This window comes from Exophiala oligosperma (genome assembly GCF_000835515.1).
Source record: "Exophiala oligosperma strain CBS 72588 unplaced genomic scaffold supercont1.7, whole genome shotgun sequence".
Classification (NCBI taxonomy): Eukaryota; Fungi; Ascomycota; class Eurotiomycetes; order Chaetothyriales; family Herpotrichiellaceae; genus Exophiala; species Exophiala oligosperma.
Genome location: NW_015622824.1, coordinates 1,745,031 through 1,758,815, shown reverse-complemented (window position 1 = coordinate 1,758,815; position 13,785 = coordinate 1,745,031). Strand labels below are relative to the sequence as shown.

Here is a 13,785-nt window from a genome sequence, read left to right as displayed (position 1 = left end):
TGCAAGGGTCTACTCGGTACATTCGGTTTAAGCTGATCCTGTATTGGTTGAATCCAATCATTAAATTACTATCCAAATCGACTTGCTCACTATGGATCAATGAGCGGATGCGATCTCTGGACAATTTACTCTTCCCGGAAAGATGTCTAGATACCAATCATTGAGACCATGTTATGACTCTTGTGGTGATTACTATTCGTTCCCGGTCAATCATTGCACGGTGGGCCAGTAGAGATTCTTTTTTCGCTTCTCCTAGAACTAACAGCACAAGTCCAGGCCCCAACAAATTACTAATTGCTCGAGACACCCGTAACGCCCTGTTCATAATCTGGCCGACTCGTCAAGCACCATCATCCACATTCATTCTGCGGACCGTGGAGCATGGAAATGACGAGAATACCTGTGATGGGACCGAAATGGATCGGGCTTTGCTTTTCAGTCCGAATACGGCAGCCCATTTTAGATGCACTACCACCACCAGCACGGCATTGCTGACGAATTGACCACTCACATGAATGTCTCCGAGCCCTCCACGATGTCGTTCCCAGACAGATTTGGTGCTGTATTGCTAAGCTGTGTTCGTCCGAGACGGCGGTCTCCTGAACGATGGTCAGGAAAAATGATTGGGGTGCTGGACTACCTTAAAAGTCCAACTTGCAAAACTTTGATCAGAATGCATTCTGTAAGGTTATCGCAATTCTTGACGATAACATCGAACTCATCCAAATGCTGGACACGATAAGAGATGCGCCCCTCGGCCAGCTCATTCGGTTCATCACCAACAATCGAACCGTTCTGTACCCTGACGAGCGACCCGGGTTCGCGCTCCCGAAGCTGGTTCGTCATCTTTACCCATTCATCTCGAGCCGCCTTTTGCTCAATGGCATTCGTATATAGGCACCCGAAAGTCCAGGAGATCTATCCCCAGAGGACGAGAGAACACCGAGCACCGATGAAGAAGCTGCGGGTAGACTCAGTCTTGAGCGACAAATCAGTCGAGTCTTTACCCAGGAACGACTGGAATTGGATCGTCAGCTTGAACTGGAAAAGACAAGAAGCATCCCGATATCTCTTCACAAGTCCGCCGATGGAACCGTGCTCGTCGACTGGTACACGACCGATGACCCGGAGAACCCACAAAATTGGTCCAAGGGGAAGAAGAGTTTTGTCCTGTTGCAGATATGGTAATGATCCTCCATGTGAAGTCGGATACCGACGTGTAGACTGACATGCATATCTACAGTCTCTACAGTTTCGCAATGTATGCTGGATCCAGTATCTACGTGGTTGGTGAGGCGTGAGTTCCCACAGGAAGAGGGTACATGTTTCCATCCATTTCTAACCCTCCTATAGGGGCGTCATGGAAGAGTTTGGGGTTTCACAGGCTGCAGCGGCCATGGGACTGGCAATCTATGTCATAGGATGTGAGCATTTACACTCTTCTTCCCTGATACCGAGACCTGGGACAAAAAGCTGACCTGTTCCTTGTTCAAGATGGTATCGGTCCTCTCCTTTTTGCACCCCTCAGTGAAATCCCAGCCATCGGTCGGAACGGAGTGTATACCCCGACATTCTTCCTCTTCGTCATCCTGTCCGTACCCACCGCGGTGGTCAAGAACTACGCCGGTCTTCTCGTCCTGCGATTCTTACAAGGATTCCTGAGCAGTCCGTGCTTAGCGAACGGAGGTGCATCTGTGGGTGACATGGTATGTGAAAGCTGTCGATGCCAATACATCCTACGCCGACGACGACGACAACAACAACAACAACTGATTGCTCTCTTAGTACAATTTACTCCTTCTCCCGCTTTACCTGTCTGCGTGGACGGCCGCGTGCTTTTGGGGTCCAGCGTTGGGTCCCGTCATTGCTGGATTCGCAGTCTCTGCCAAGGGGTGAGTTTTCTTCTCGAGTGATGCCATTAGATGTTTGGTGTTGTGTGATACTGACGACTGAATATAGATGGCGCTGGTCACTCTGGGAACTCGTGTGGATGTCAGCCCCCATCCTAGTTCTCTACCTCATCGCCTGCCCCGAGACACGTGGATCGACCATCCTCCGTCGTCGAGCACGGCGCCTTCGTAGAACCATGGGACGGAACGACCTTCGTTCTCAAAGCGAGATCCAGCAAGCAGACATGAGTGTGTCATCGATCTTTGTCGACGCCGTCATCAAACCTGTGGAAATTATGATCAAAGATCCAGCTGTACTGTTTACAAATGTCTATGTATGTTGTTTTTCTCCATACCTACCTCTACACCTTGAAATCCGAACCGACTTGGAAGGGAGGGAAAATCCACTGACACATGACCTTCTCATTTGCAGACGGCTTTGACTTACGGGATATACTACTCGTTTTTCGAGGTGTTTCCACTCGTATACATCGACATCTACGGCTTCAACCTCGGCGAGCTGGGCTTGACTTTTCTAACCATCGGCATCGCTTGTCTCATCGGTGTCACCGGCTTTACTTCCTACCTGCTCCTGTATCTCGTTCCGGACATTCGTAACCGAGGTTTCCGGCCCCCCGAGCATCGCTTGGTTCCGGCCTTGTTTGGTGTCTGTGCCCTTCCGATGGGGTACTTTATGTTTGGTAAGTCTTGTACCATCCTACCACTCCTCCTTTTCCTCTTCCTCCGTCTCTTCTACCCGGCCCTTTTAGGCGTCGACTGATGAATCTGTTGTCCCTCCAGGCTGGACCGCACGTGCCTCGATACATTGGATCGTGAGCATGGTTGGAGTTGTCATCCTCGTGGCTGCCAACTTTTTCATCTTCCAGTGCATCTTTGTGTACTTGCCACTGTCTTACCCACGGTACGCGGCGTCGTTGTTCGCCGGCAACGATCTTTTCCGCGCCCTCTTCGCCGCCGGTTGCGTCGTCTTCTCTCGACCAATGTTTCTCACCCTCGGCGTCGGAGGTGGCGTCAGTCTCCTCGCCGGTTTGGCCGTCGTCGGTGTCGTTGGCATGTTTGCCTTGTACTTTTACGGCGCCAAGTTGAGAGCCAGAAGTACATTTGCCGTGGCATAACAAGGTTTGATTGAGAGCATCTCAGGAAAAAATAGAGTAATTCGAGTGTGCTAGAGGGGTGCTTAGTCTGATAATTGTATAGTATATTGTGGGTTGTGGAATATCACTGTTCTCGTACCCATCACCTTCACCATGTTCACTCACTCACTGCCTCTTGCTTTGGACTGTATTCACCGCCCTCGCCTGGCACTCTCCTTTCAGAAAGAGAAAACAAGACCCAAAAAGTTTTTGAAAAAAAATCGCAAGGAACAAAAATTCAAAGGTCCTTTTCGAAGCCCCGACCCCAGTCTTTCGACCGGCCGAGGCTCCTAAATACTTATCCCGACTATGACCATTCACAAATCTCAACTCCCTGAGGAACGTATTACATCCCGTAATACTTGTAGAGGTTGCTACAGTAGTCATGGAAAGCAGCCGACTCCCAGTTTAATCCCAACCGGGCTGACTTTCCAAGGATAAGCCCAACCTCCAAACCATGCGTGTAACAAAGTCACATTTCGACGTGGTGAGTCTTGCTAGTTGGGCCATCAAGGCGAATTTCTTTGTTGAAGACAAGTTCACTCTTTTAACATATAAAGTATGAATTGTTGGTGGATCACTCAGGTGAATACATCCCGTAGTGACAGTAGATACATGCCCAAGGTAGTAACGTATATGTGCAAGTCAGTGAAGTGTTCAGACCAGATGCAGCTTGGGGAGAGGAGAGTATGGAGTGACGGAAGATGTCATTTTTCTACTCGGATGGATTCTTGTCTGGCAGTCAGATTCGAATCATGAATGTTGAGGCTTTGAATCTATATCCTGAATTTGGCCCAACATCCGACGTCTGTGGTCTATATTCTATGTTCTATGCTGAAATTCCATCCCACAGCTACTGCCCATCTACTTTTGGTTTGACCATACCGTCCACAATCTTCCCCTGGTCCTGTTCGTCTTTGAGGATGGGTCTGGGAATCTCAAACCCGTCGAGGACCCTGGCGTAAGTGATGCCACCAAGTCTCGCAATTGGTCTCAAGACTTCGGGCGCGATGATACTCTTGTCCTCGTTGATGGCGTCCTCTCGGACCCAAAAGTGCACACCCTCGATCACGGCCAAGACTCCCGTCTTCTTCCCCGGGGTCGTCCTGGACTCGAATTCTTGAGTGTTGAGTAATTTACCTTCCACACTAAACACGGCCTCTCTCACCCTAGACGCCCTTACCGTTTTACTCTGGGCGGGAGTCAGACCCGACACCGACCACTCGCTCTCGCCGTAGGGCAGGTCGATGGCGCAAGAGTTGGCCGCCTCGACGTAATCCTCGCTGATGATGTTGATGACGCACTCGCCCGTGTCCATCAGGTTCCGGAGAGTGTCCTTGGCGTTGTCGAACCCCCCGCTGAACCCTACCCCGAAGATGGGAGGGTCGTGGTTGAAGACCTGGGTGTAGCTGAAGGGGGCCAGGTTGGTGGACGCCCCGTCCTTGGACCGAGTCGAGAGGAACCCGATCGGTCGAGGGATGATACCCGAGATGAGAAGTTTGTAGTTCGACACGGGCGAGCGTCCCTCGGCGTAAGGGTCGATCGAGACGTGAGACCGGGACAGGCCCGACTTGTCAGACGCGCCACCACCGTAGGTCCACGTCGGATCTTGCGTCTTTGTGAAACGCCATTCACGGTCTTGGTCCCAGTCAGGTCTCGACGCTTGGACCTTGGTGAAGTCACCGTGAGGGTTTCGTTTGATGGTCGATTCGGCATCGTGCTTCTCTTGAGCTTCTTGCGGTTTGGATTCGGTCGAAGACATTTTGTTATTGTCCTGCTTGGATAAGCTCGGTGTTCGACTTGAGAGGGCTGAGAGAGAGCAGGTCCAAGTTGAAACGACAAGAGAGACGGCACGAGAACTGTATTAATAAGTACTACTGCCGGCCAGGAGATTATATCATCAAAAGCCTTACTATGATGATTCTAGTCATGTAGATTTGGTGAGATATTCTTCAAGTTTACGTCATCATTTTTTTTTTCTGTAGGAAGCACCGTGTGTAATCCACACAGCCTTGTGCGGCCTTTTGAAAACTCCCTCTTTATCCGTAGCCTTAAGGGTCTTCGCTAAAAAGGAGATGCCCGTCCTTATCCGTGTCGAAACTGCGGGGTCGATGTATCTGCCAGGGATGGTATCAGTCAACAATTGCGATTACGAGTACGGAGTAACGAGTCTCACCTATTGAATTCGTTACTGTTCCATTGATCCATGCGAGGGAAGAGGGGCCAGATCAACGACTTTCTAGTCATTCGACTTCTTCACTCCATCATTCAAGGACACATTCTCTTTCCAGCTCCAGCATCATCTGCATCCAACTGAGGCACCATACTAGTCATCGACATACGATCAACTACCTAGTATCTTGGGCAGGTTCTCCTATTGAGGAGTCCGTACCCAGTACGTATCGGCAACAATGTCGGAAATCTCAACCTACTCTCTGGGGGACTTTGCCCTACAATCCGGCGAAACCATCCCCGGAGCTTTCATAGCGTACCGGACGTTTGGGTCTCCCTCCAACCCGGCGATCCTCTACCCGACGTGGTTCAGCGGGTTGATCAGTGACAATGAATGGCTCGTCGGGACCGACAAGGCCCTCGACCCGAATCACTATTTCATCATCATCCCGGCGTTGTTCGGCAATGGCCAGTCCATCTCGCCGTCCAACTCGTCCGTCTCCCCCTTCCCCAAGGTCAGTTTTTTCGACAACGTGAGGGCCCAGCACGTCTTGGTCACCGAGCACCTCAAGGTCACCCACCTCCGCCTCGTGACGGGGTGGTCCATGGGGGCCGCCCAGTCTTTCCAGTGGGCCACTCAGTACCCTTCGTTCATGGACGTCGTGGTCCCCTTTTGCGGCTCCGCCCGGACCAGCTTCCACAACCAGACCATGCTCGAGGGGGTCAAGGTCGCCCTGCTCGCCGCAAAGGGTCAGTCCTCGGCGGGTCCGGCCCTCGAGCGTGTCGAGGATAGGGCGGCAGCTCGGCCTCGCGACGAATGGACCCAGACCGAACGCACCGTCGGCCTCAAGGCTTTCGGTCGCGCCTACGCCGGCTGGGGGTTCAGCCAGACCTTTTACCGCCAACGACTCCACGAAACGGCATACGGGGCCAAGTCGCTCGAGGACTTTTTGCAAACCTTTTGGGAACCGTGGGCGTTGAGCAAGGACCCGGAAAACCTCCTGACCATGCTGTGGACCTGGACAAACGGCGACGTGAGCCTCCAGGGACCCTACGACGGGGACTTTGAAAAGGCAATGGCCGCCATCAAGGCCAAAACTCTCGTGTTGCCCAGTAAGACGGATTTGTATTTCCCGTGAGTTGTCATTACCCAGTCCCTTCTCTTTGATTGATCTATCGCCAACTTTTGTGTGTCCAGACCCGAAGATTCAGAATACGAAGTGTCATCAATGTCCCCCGGAGTCGGCACCCTCGACGTCTACCCCTCGGTCTGGGGACACTGGGCCGGAGGCCCGCCGGGGAACATGGAAGATGTCAAGTGGCTCGACGAACGACTCGCGAGATTACTCGCAGAAGCACCAAAGTTGGGTTGACCAGGGATTCATTAAGAGTCGGACATAGGATTGTGAAGCGAGGAGGGAAGTGATGGCTCCAACACAGGAATCTAACGAGTACGTAGTATAAGACTGCTACACTCTGACGATGTGGTAAATAAGTATTCAGAATGTGCAACATCTTTCTCTCAATTCATGCCTATCAAGGTCCCCTCCATGACTGACCGACCATACTTCATACTACCCATCATACTTCGTACGGCAAAGGACAGCTCCATTCCGACCCAGATATCTTCTCGTTTCCCTTGCCAAACAATATCGTGTCATCAGTAAAACAAAGCCTGAATCGTCGGAACTGCAAAATCCCTTGTCAGAAAAGGGAAAAAACGTGCCACCCAAAGCATATACCTTCGTACACATACTGTTGATGTGTCAAACCGCATCAACGACCATGCAACCATATCAAAACACCATTCTTACGCCAAACTCCTATTTCTCGTAAACCCATGTCGTTGAAATCGTGACAGTGCCATTCATGCCCATTCGACAAAATACCATTTCCGACTCTATCGTTCACCCGTTCACTGACTCTTCAAAGCCAGCTTGAATCTCAATGTTGCCGACCAAGTGTCACACTAGTGAGATTGACCCAGTCCGCCCGTAATCCCATCCACATCAACAGCCAGACTCTGATGCTTTTCCCAATGATCCAACAACTTCCCGACCTCCTTGAAACTCACCGGCTTCGTCATGTAAATATCACACCCAGAGTCAAACACCTCGGTCTGGTCCTTGCCGCTTGCAAGCCCCGTCAGCGCAATGATCATCGCGCCTGGGTCGGAACTGCCGCCATTACTCCTGCTGTCCTCGAACTGGCGAATCGCCCTTGTCGCGTCGAAGCCGTTCATCACGGGCATCGAAATATCCATAAAGATGACGTCAAACGGTACCTGCGCTTGCCTGACGGCATCAACCGCTTGCTCACCATCTTCGGCCTGACAGATGCGCGTGTATTTTCTCTTCGTCCGCAGATACGTCTCCAGGAGTCGGAGGTTGATTTTGTTGTCATCTACCAGGAGAACGTGAGGGTCGATACGTTCAGGTTTCAACTCGGTCAAGAGATGGGAAGGCCGAGGCGCTTCGAGTGGCGTGGTTCCATTGCTGGGAGTATTTTGAGACAACCCATTTCCGGACATGCTCCTGTTCCGCTCGCGACGCACCCTTGATGCATCCTGCGTCTGTATGGGAAATGGAAATGAATCTCCTTCGCTAACATGAGTCCGGGGCGTGCGCAGAGCTGTGATGGGCTCGTGAAGCGCCATCTGTGCGTTTTGACTGGCCTGTGACGCTGCAAAAGTCTCGGTCGCTTGCACCACTTTCGCCTTGTCGTTTTGGCCAGGAGGGTTCAAGTCCATGTCACGCAACTCCTCCGTGACTGACTCGAGTGCTGTTCGGGTGGTTGCTGGGCTGGCAGGAGGAGGTGCGGACTGAGAAGGCGCGGCGAACTGAGGATTCTGAGCTTGCTTCTTATCCAAAGCTATGCGTATACTACGGGCAAGCTTATGGGGCCCGCACGGCGTCGAAACAAACTCCACCACGCTCGCTATCCGTTGTTCGAGAGAATGTAGCAACGCGGCGCTGTGTTTACTCGAGACAGAGCACATCACTATGAGAGCAGGGCGGTTTCCCGGCGTTCCCATAGTATCCTCGATCAGCTTCTCCAAATGTTCCTCTCTCACAAGAACAACAGTGCATGTCTTGTAGAGCACGGAATCGACAAAGTCGAGATTGTACCATTCCTGGACGTATGACTTGATCACTTGACTCAACTCAACGTCCACATTGGGCACGGGCTGGTAGAAGGTCATTGTAACGTTTGCTGAATTGGCGTGGAGAAAGGTGATACTGTCATCTCCACCCGAGGCAGTAGAAGACACTGTCCCACCAGACCAGGGCGTTGTCTGGGTTGAGGTTTGACCTGGTAGAGGTCTCTTCATAGGCAGGCTCACCTCGACCGTAGTTCCTTGATCAACTTTGCTCTTCACGTTGATCGTACCACCAAGCATGAGAACGATACTTCTAACGATACTCATGCCCAAGCCGGTACCGGGTGCCAGTGAGTTTTCTTGAGCAAATGGTACAAAAAGCTTCGACGAGAGAAACTCTTGAGATATTCCCTTGCCAGTATCCATTACCGTGAAAACCATCAGATCATTGCCATCATCCTCGGTCGATGACTTCAATTGTAGCTGAACATGTATTGACCCTTGACTGGTATACTTGATGGCATTTCCAGTGATGTTCATGATGATGCGTCGGATTGCTCCAGGTTGTGTCAAAAAATTCCAGTCAGCTTGCTGAACATCAATCAGGATGTCAACAGTATCCGGGCCCAATCCATCCTGTTTGCCAAGTCTGGTCCCTCGCCCTCGAGCGTGGCGAGAAATGTCTGTTATGTCGATCCCAGAATTGTACGTATGACCAAGGACCAAACCATCCACCACTTCCTCCAGGACAGCAGAGACATCGGTAACACCGAACAGTTGCAGCAGAGGAGGAGCACCATGGGATAGTGGCTTAGAGGAGTTTTCGGGGCCTAAAAAGTTGTTTCGTTTGGAACTGTGCGACTTCTTATTCGACGCCTGCCATACCCTCTGGAACGAGTTGACTTTGGAGAAGTCAAGAACGTGGTTGATGGTGTCTAACAAAGTCCGACCGCATGAGTCAATCGTATCAACAAGAGACCTCTGAAAACCCGTGAGATCGGTCTCGGTGAGAAACTCCACACTGGCCAACAATCCGTGGAGAGGGGACCGCATTTCATGCGAGATAGTACCGACAAAGTCGCTCTTTTGCTTGTCGGCTACCATAGTATCGAGTCGACTGCACTCCGCCATTAAGGTGCTGCAGAATGAGTTGAGAAAAGGCAATTCGACGGTAGAACTGAAGGATCTTGTGTCTAGTGTTGTCGCGACAAAACAAGCATGAGCAAACGACCCACTACTGGCATCCCACAGGGGAGCAAAGAGCACTTGTAAAGCGGAAGGGAATTCCTTTCTCAAGGCATCCATCTCTAACTGTTTTCGTCTGCTCTTTTTGCGAGGGCGTAACGGAGAGTTGGGTACAGTCCTGTCTTCTTCCGAGGACGAGACGTTATTAATGTCCAAGGACCACAGTTTCCCCCCGGGATACCGTCGCATCAGGCTTTGCAGCATTTCATCATCGATGCCTCTCACATGTGCCACTTCCTTTTCTGGAAGATAAGGTTCCGTCTGCGTCGAGTACGCAATAAAGCATGGCCGACTTGCCGTCGTTTGGGGGATAGCACTGGCTTTCTCTCCATCTGAGGGTGGCTTTTGGTGGGCATTTTTTGAGGCTGGTAGAAACGGTATCGATCGACGCCTTTGGCCACGGACAGGGGTTTTCTCGGCGGTCGGGTTTAGACTGAGGAATGTTACTGCGCCGTCCTCCCCAATATCACCAAAGGACTCGCGGAGAATGTTGGCCGCTCTACCAAAGGTTTTGATATGCGACCGCGACTCCGCATCGTCTTCAACTTTGGCCCACCCATCGTCCGAATCTGATGAATGGCCTGATGTGCTGTCATTGTCGCCAAGGGAGTTCCAAGATGTTATTCTCTGAGCTGCCCAACGGTACTCGCTTGACGATGGGCGCTCTCGCATTCCGTCGACATTCGGTGGCTCGCTGCCATTGAGCATTTTGGATCGTCTCTTGATGGATCTCTCCACTTGGTGCGCAAACAATTGGATGGTTTTTTTCCCAGCGATGAAAGCTTCTAGACCTTCCGCTAGGCGGCGACACCGCATCCCTTCGATTGCCTGTCTGTTGATTTCTAGATGCTGCATTATTTGTCGCGCGGAATTGGCCATAAACTTCACCTCGTCATCCGTTAGGCCATCGGGGCGAGGTCTGGTGTCCATAACCGCAAGACTGCCAATGTTGATGCCTTCTCTTGTGGTGATTGGGACACCGGCATAGAACCTGTAGTATGGAGGGCCAGTAACAATTTCCATTTCAGAGAAGTCGGATTGCGACAGATCCGGGATCACAAACATTGGTGTAGGTTGCGATCCTTCGGCACTTTGTGACTTGATGGTCAATTCACATATTTTCCCCTTCAATGGCACCGAACTGCACCTCGTGAGTATGGGATCTTCCACGAACTCATATGTTGTGTCTCCTTTTCCTTTGGATTCCTTCGTAGCCTCGGCCAGGAAGTACATGAGGTCTCGGTCCATCACGTTGAGCATGGCTTTCCTGCAGTCGCAGCGGAGAACCGCAAGCTGACAGAAGGGAGCCAGGGCATCGCTAAGGCTAGGGACATCGTCGGAGGCGAGGTCGAAGAGTGAGTCGGGGCGTCGAGAGTCTGGGTGAATGAGATTGTCTGGCTGGAGGTAGTGGTAGAACTCTCGAGCTCGTTGCAGATCGCCCAAACTGAAGTCTACAGGTTGGATTGGAAAGCCGCTCGTGCCGGTGCTTGTGCTGTTGGCCATGGCTGACGGTGTCCTACGCTGTAGATGCTCGAGAGCGGAGGACGAGGGATGACAGATTCTGCGTTACCGGCGCAGGAACAATCAATAACGGGATCATACCTAGAATGCGAAAAAGTGGTTACTGAAGAAGAGAAGTCTCGTGTATTACCAGAAGCAAGCAGAGGAGTTGTACACTTGCTGCGTGGTGGAGTGAGTGGATGCAAAGTCTACATTGATTTGATGTGCAATGCGCAATGGCCAGGCCCGCGCGGAACGTCCAAACATACGTACAGTACCGACTGCACAATAATGCAGACAGGGTCCTCGGATACATGGCTATTGTACAATATCCTAAGCCTTACAAGTCCTGTACTAATTGATACACCACTTGCCTTGAGGTGGTCTAGACCGCATTGTTGTTGGCCCGCAATGCGTGTGACTGGCGCAGCTGGCGATTGCTCCCTGGATAATAGGGCAGACAGCGCAGATGAGGGGCATAATCGTAAGCCCCAAAGATCCAGAATCCAGATGCCAGGGACCAGTGAGCGCCCGGAAAATTTCACCGATCCAGCCACATCTGAGCCCTAATGAGCCTAATCGCCCCGTCCAGGGGACAACAGGGACCGACTCCCTGTCACGCCATGCCCCTTCCAGCCAGCGGCCGCAGACCCTGCATGTCTGAGGATCTTCACAGATCTTCAGTGTCTCTTTTCCACACGTGTACGAGAGCGACTCGTAGGCGGCGTGGAATATTCTGCTTCGAGGCAAATTGATAAGTCGTGTCGAAAAGATCATCGCACGAGGTGTCCCCTTCTCTGCTTTGCTGCCCACCGGCTCACTCGTATTTGGCCATCTGCATGGCGACTTTGCTTCCTCGCCGTCCACTGGTCCTCCGTAGTCGAGAAGCAAAGGGAGGACCGGTGGTGGCCAATGAATGACTGGTGACATACCAATGCCCTGCGATTGCAGCCTTTCGTCTCAGTAAGAACAGTTTGGGATTTCATCTTTCCGTCGTTGGAGCTTGCTCCTGCAACAGACCTTCCTCCTTCAATTTATCCTGTTCTGCTCGTCGCAGTGCTGCGATCTTCTGAATCCTGAATTTTTCCTTGACTTCATCAACTTTCTGCTCCTTCTTTTCAGGGCTCAGTCCAGCTTTATCCGCAAGCCTTTCGGCTTCAGCGACAGCCTCTCTTTGCTGATCATCTTGTTCGGTCCCAACCCTAATCAAGATATGCCATCGACGCCAGTACGTGTCTTGATTCTTCTTATCGTGGCGAGCGTCGTTATTCCAGAATTCAGTGATATTTTTGACGTGTGTCGTGTCGGCGAGAGGTATTTCATACCGCGCATTCTGATCCCGAACGCGGCTGAGCCATCCCCTGATGATGTCTGGCCGGGCCTCGCTGGTGCCAGGAAGGTGAATCAGCAGATCTCCAGGTTCAAAATAGCCGTGTCTCCATTCCCACTCAGGAGGGACCGTGTCATCAATGCCAAAGTTTTGGTACGCATTGAACCAACGTTGTGGAACGTGTGTGGTGTTCCGCCCCCACTTCTCCTGTACCAAGATTAATTTACACTCGACAACGTGCAGTCAGCAGGATACTCACTTCTTGAATCAGCCACTCCATAGCTGTCTGTTCCGAATATCGCAAGGGTCGCTCGGGATGATAGTTGGTGTACGACATGACCGCCGACAAATACCACATGGACCACTCGTGGACACGCAGGAAGAAGACTCCAGCATTCAGACCGTTCAGATCATTCGCCACGACGTGATGAATGTGAGAAAATTCGACCGGCGGCACGAAGAGCTCGAGTGGGATGTTGGAATTCATTAAGACCAGGTCAGCATCGTGCCAAAAGAGCCATTCCAGACGGTCACCCATGGGTTTTGCCAACTCTTGCAGCAGGATCGAGAGGATGAAAGCCTGCTTCGACCAGATATCGGGCACGATTTCGTGACGCAAGACGAAGTGTTTGTACCCGAACCGCATGTTGTGTTCTTTGTGCCCAGAGAGAGCCTTCTCATACCAGATGGTATCCTTAGACACTTCGTTGTAGTACAGCATGGTCAACTTTCCGATCTTGGAATAGAGATTTCCCTCCCCACTCGGGCTGATTTCTTTATCATGCTCTGTCAATGATTTTGCAGTTGGTGCTCGTGGCGCCTCGGTCGGTGGGGAGTCTTCAGGGTTGGCTGCCATGGTATGAGGTGCAACCTGATCCTTGGTGGGGTTGGCCTGTTTGGCGATCACTGTGGCAGGATCATCGATGATAGGAGTCTCGAGGACTCCAGGTTCGATAGGATGGGGTTGCTGCTCGTGTTCCCATCTTGAGTTGGTCGCGTACAATATCAGCATGATAAGGGCCGTGGCGAGGAGGACGACCCGTCCAAGGCGATGACGCCCACGAAAGGAGGCATTGTGTCCTGTGGTCATCGTTTGGTCTGTCACGACCTTCCTCACAATATTCAGCACTAGGTGAGGGTAGAGTGTAGCATGCGACAGGTATATTTCAATGGATCGTCCATCACTACATATTATTTCTTTCGCGAATACAGGCCCGAGCGACGAATCCACCGCGCCCCTGGTGCCCCCTAATTGCTTGTTAATAATAGCTTCGCCTTTGACCAAAAATGGCCAAGGAGCAATGGCAGAATTGAGACGGCACGGGATGCACTTTTCTCATTCGAAGAGAGACGGAGGCGCACGATCCGGGATCCAGTCTTTAGGTCAAAATTTTC

At 51.7% G+C, this 13,785-nt stretch overlaps 5 protein-coding genes across 5 annotated transcripts; 2 read left to right on the top strand and 3 right to left on the bottom strand.

Moving 5' to 3' along the window:
- Nucleotides 1-726: 726 nt before the first annotated feature.
- On the top strand, nucleotides 727-3,025 carry PV06_07893 (uncharacterized protein; the record flags this gene model as incomplete). The annotated part of the gene is made up of 9 exons (XM_016409178.1): nucleotides 727-837; nucleotides 898-1,184; nucleotides 1,244-1,297; nucleotides 1,354-1,424; nucleotides 1,495-1,706; nucleotides 1,786-1,892; nucleotides 1,960-2,224; nucleotides 2,323-2,590; nucleotides 2,691-3,025. 9 exons carry the CDS (start codon nucleotides 727-729, stop codon nucleotides 3,023-3,025), a joined length of 1,710 nt encoding a protein of 569 aa, XP_016260932.1.
- A 717-nt stretch (nucleotides 3,026-3,742) lies between these two features.
- Nucleotides 3,743-4,934, bottom strand: PV06_07892 (uncharacterized protein). Its single transcript, XM_016409177.1, has one exon. The coding sequence runs from the start codon at nucleotides 4,803-4,805 to the stop codon at nucleotides 3,897-3,899; it is 909 nt and encodes a 302-aa protein (XP_016260931.1). The 5' UTR covers nucleotides 4,806-4,934; the 3' UTR covers nucleotides 3,743-3,896.
- Nucleotides 4,935-5,155: 221 nt separating this feature from the next.
- PV06_07891 (uncharacterized protein) lies at nucleotides 5,156-6,725 on the top strand. The gene is made up of 2 exons (XM_016409176.1): nucleotides 5,156-6,350; nucleotides 6,414-6,725. Exons 1-2 carry the CDS (start codon nucleotides 5,455-5,457, stop codon nucleotides 6,586-6,588), a joined length of 1,071 nt encoding a protein of 356 aa, XP_016260930.1. The 5' UTR covers nucleotides 5,156-5,454; the 3' UTR covers nucleotides 6,589-6,725.
- On the bottom strand, nucleotides 6,645-11,190 carry PV06_07890 (uncharacterized protein). Its single transcript, XM_016409175.1, has one exon. The coding sequence runs from the start codon at nucleotides 11,061-11,063 to the stop codon at nucleotides 7,185-7,187; it is 3,879 nt and encodes a 1,292-aa protein (XP_016260929.1). The 5' UTR covers nucleotides 11,064-11,190; the 3' UTR covers nucleotides 6,645-7,184.
- Nucleotides 11,191-11,302: 112 nt separating this feature from the next.
- On the bottom strand, nucleotides 11,303-13,534 carry PV06_07889 (uncharacterized protein). The gene is made up of 2 exons (XM_016409174.1): nucleotides 12,650-13,534; nucleotides 11,303-12,597 (listed from the first exon to the last, which is right to left on the bottom strand). Exons 1-2 carry the CDS (start codon nucleotides 13,478-13,480, stop codon nucleotides 12,043-12,045), a joined length of 1,386 nt encoding a protein of 461 aa, XP_016260928.1. The 5' UTR covers nucleotides 13,481-13,534; the 3' UTR covers nucleotides 11,303-12,042.
- Nucleotides 13,535-13,785: the final 251 nt, after the last annotated feature.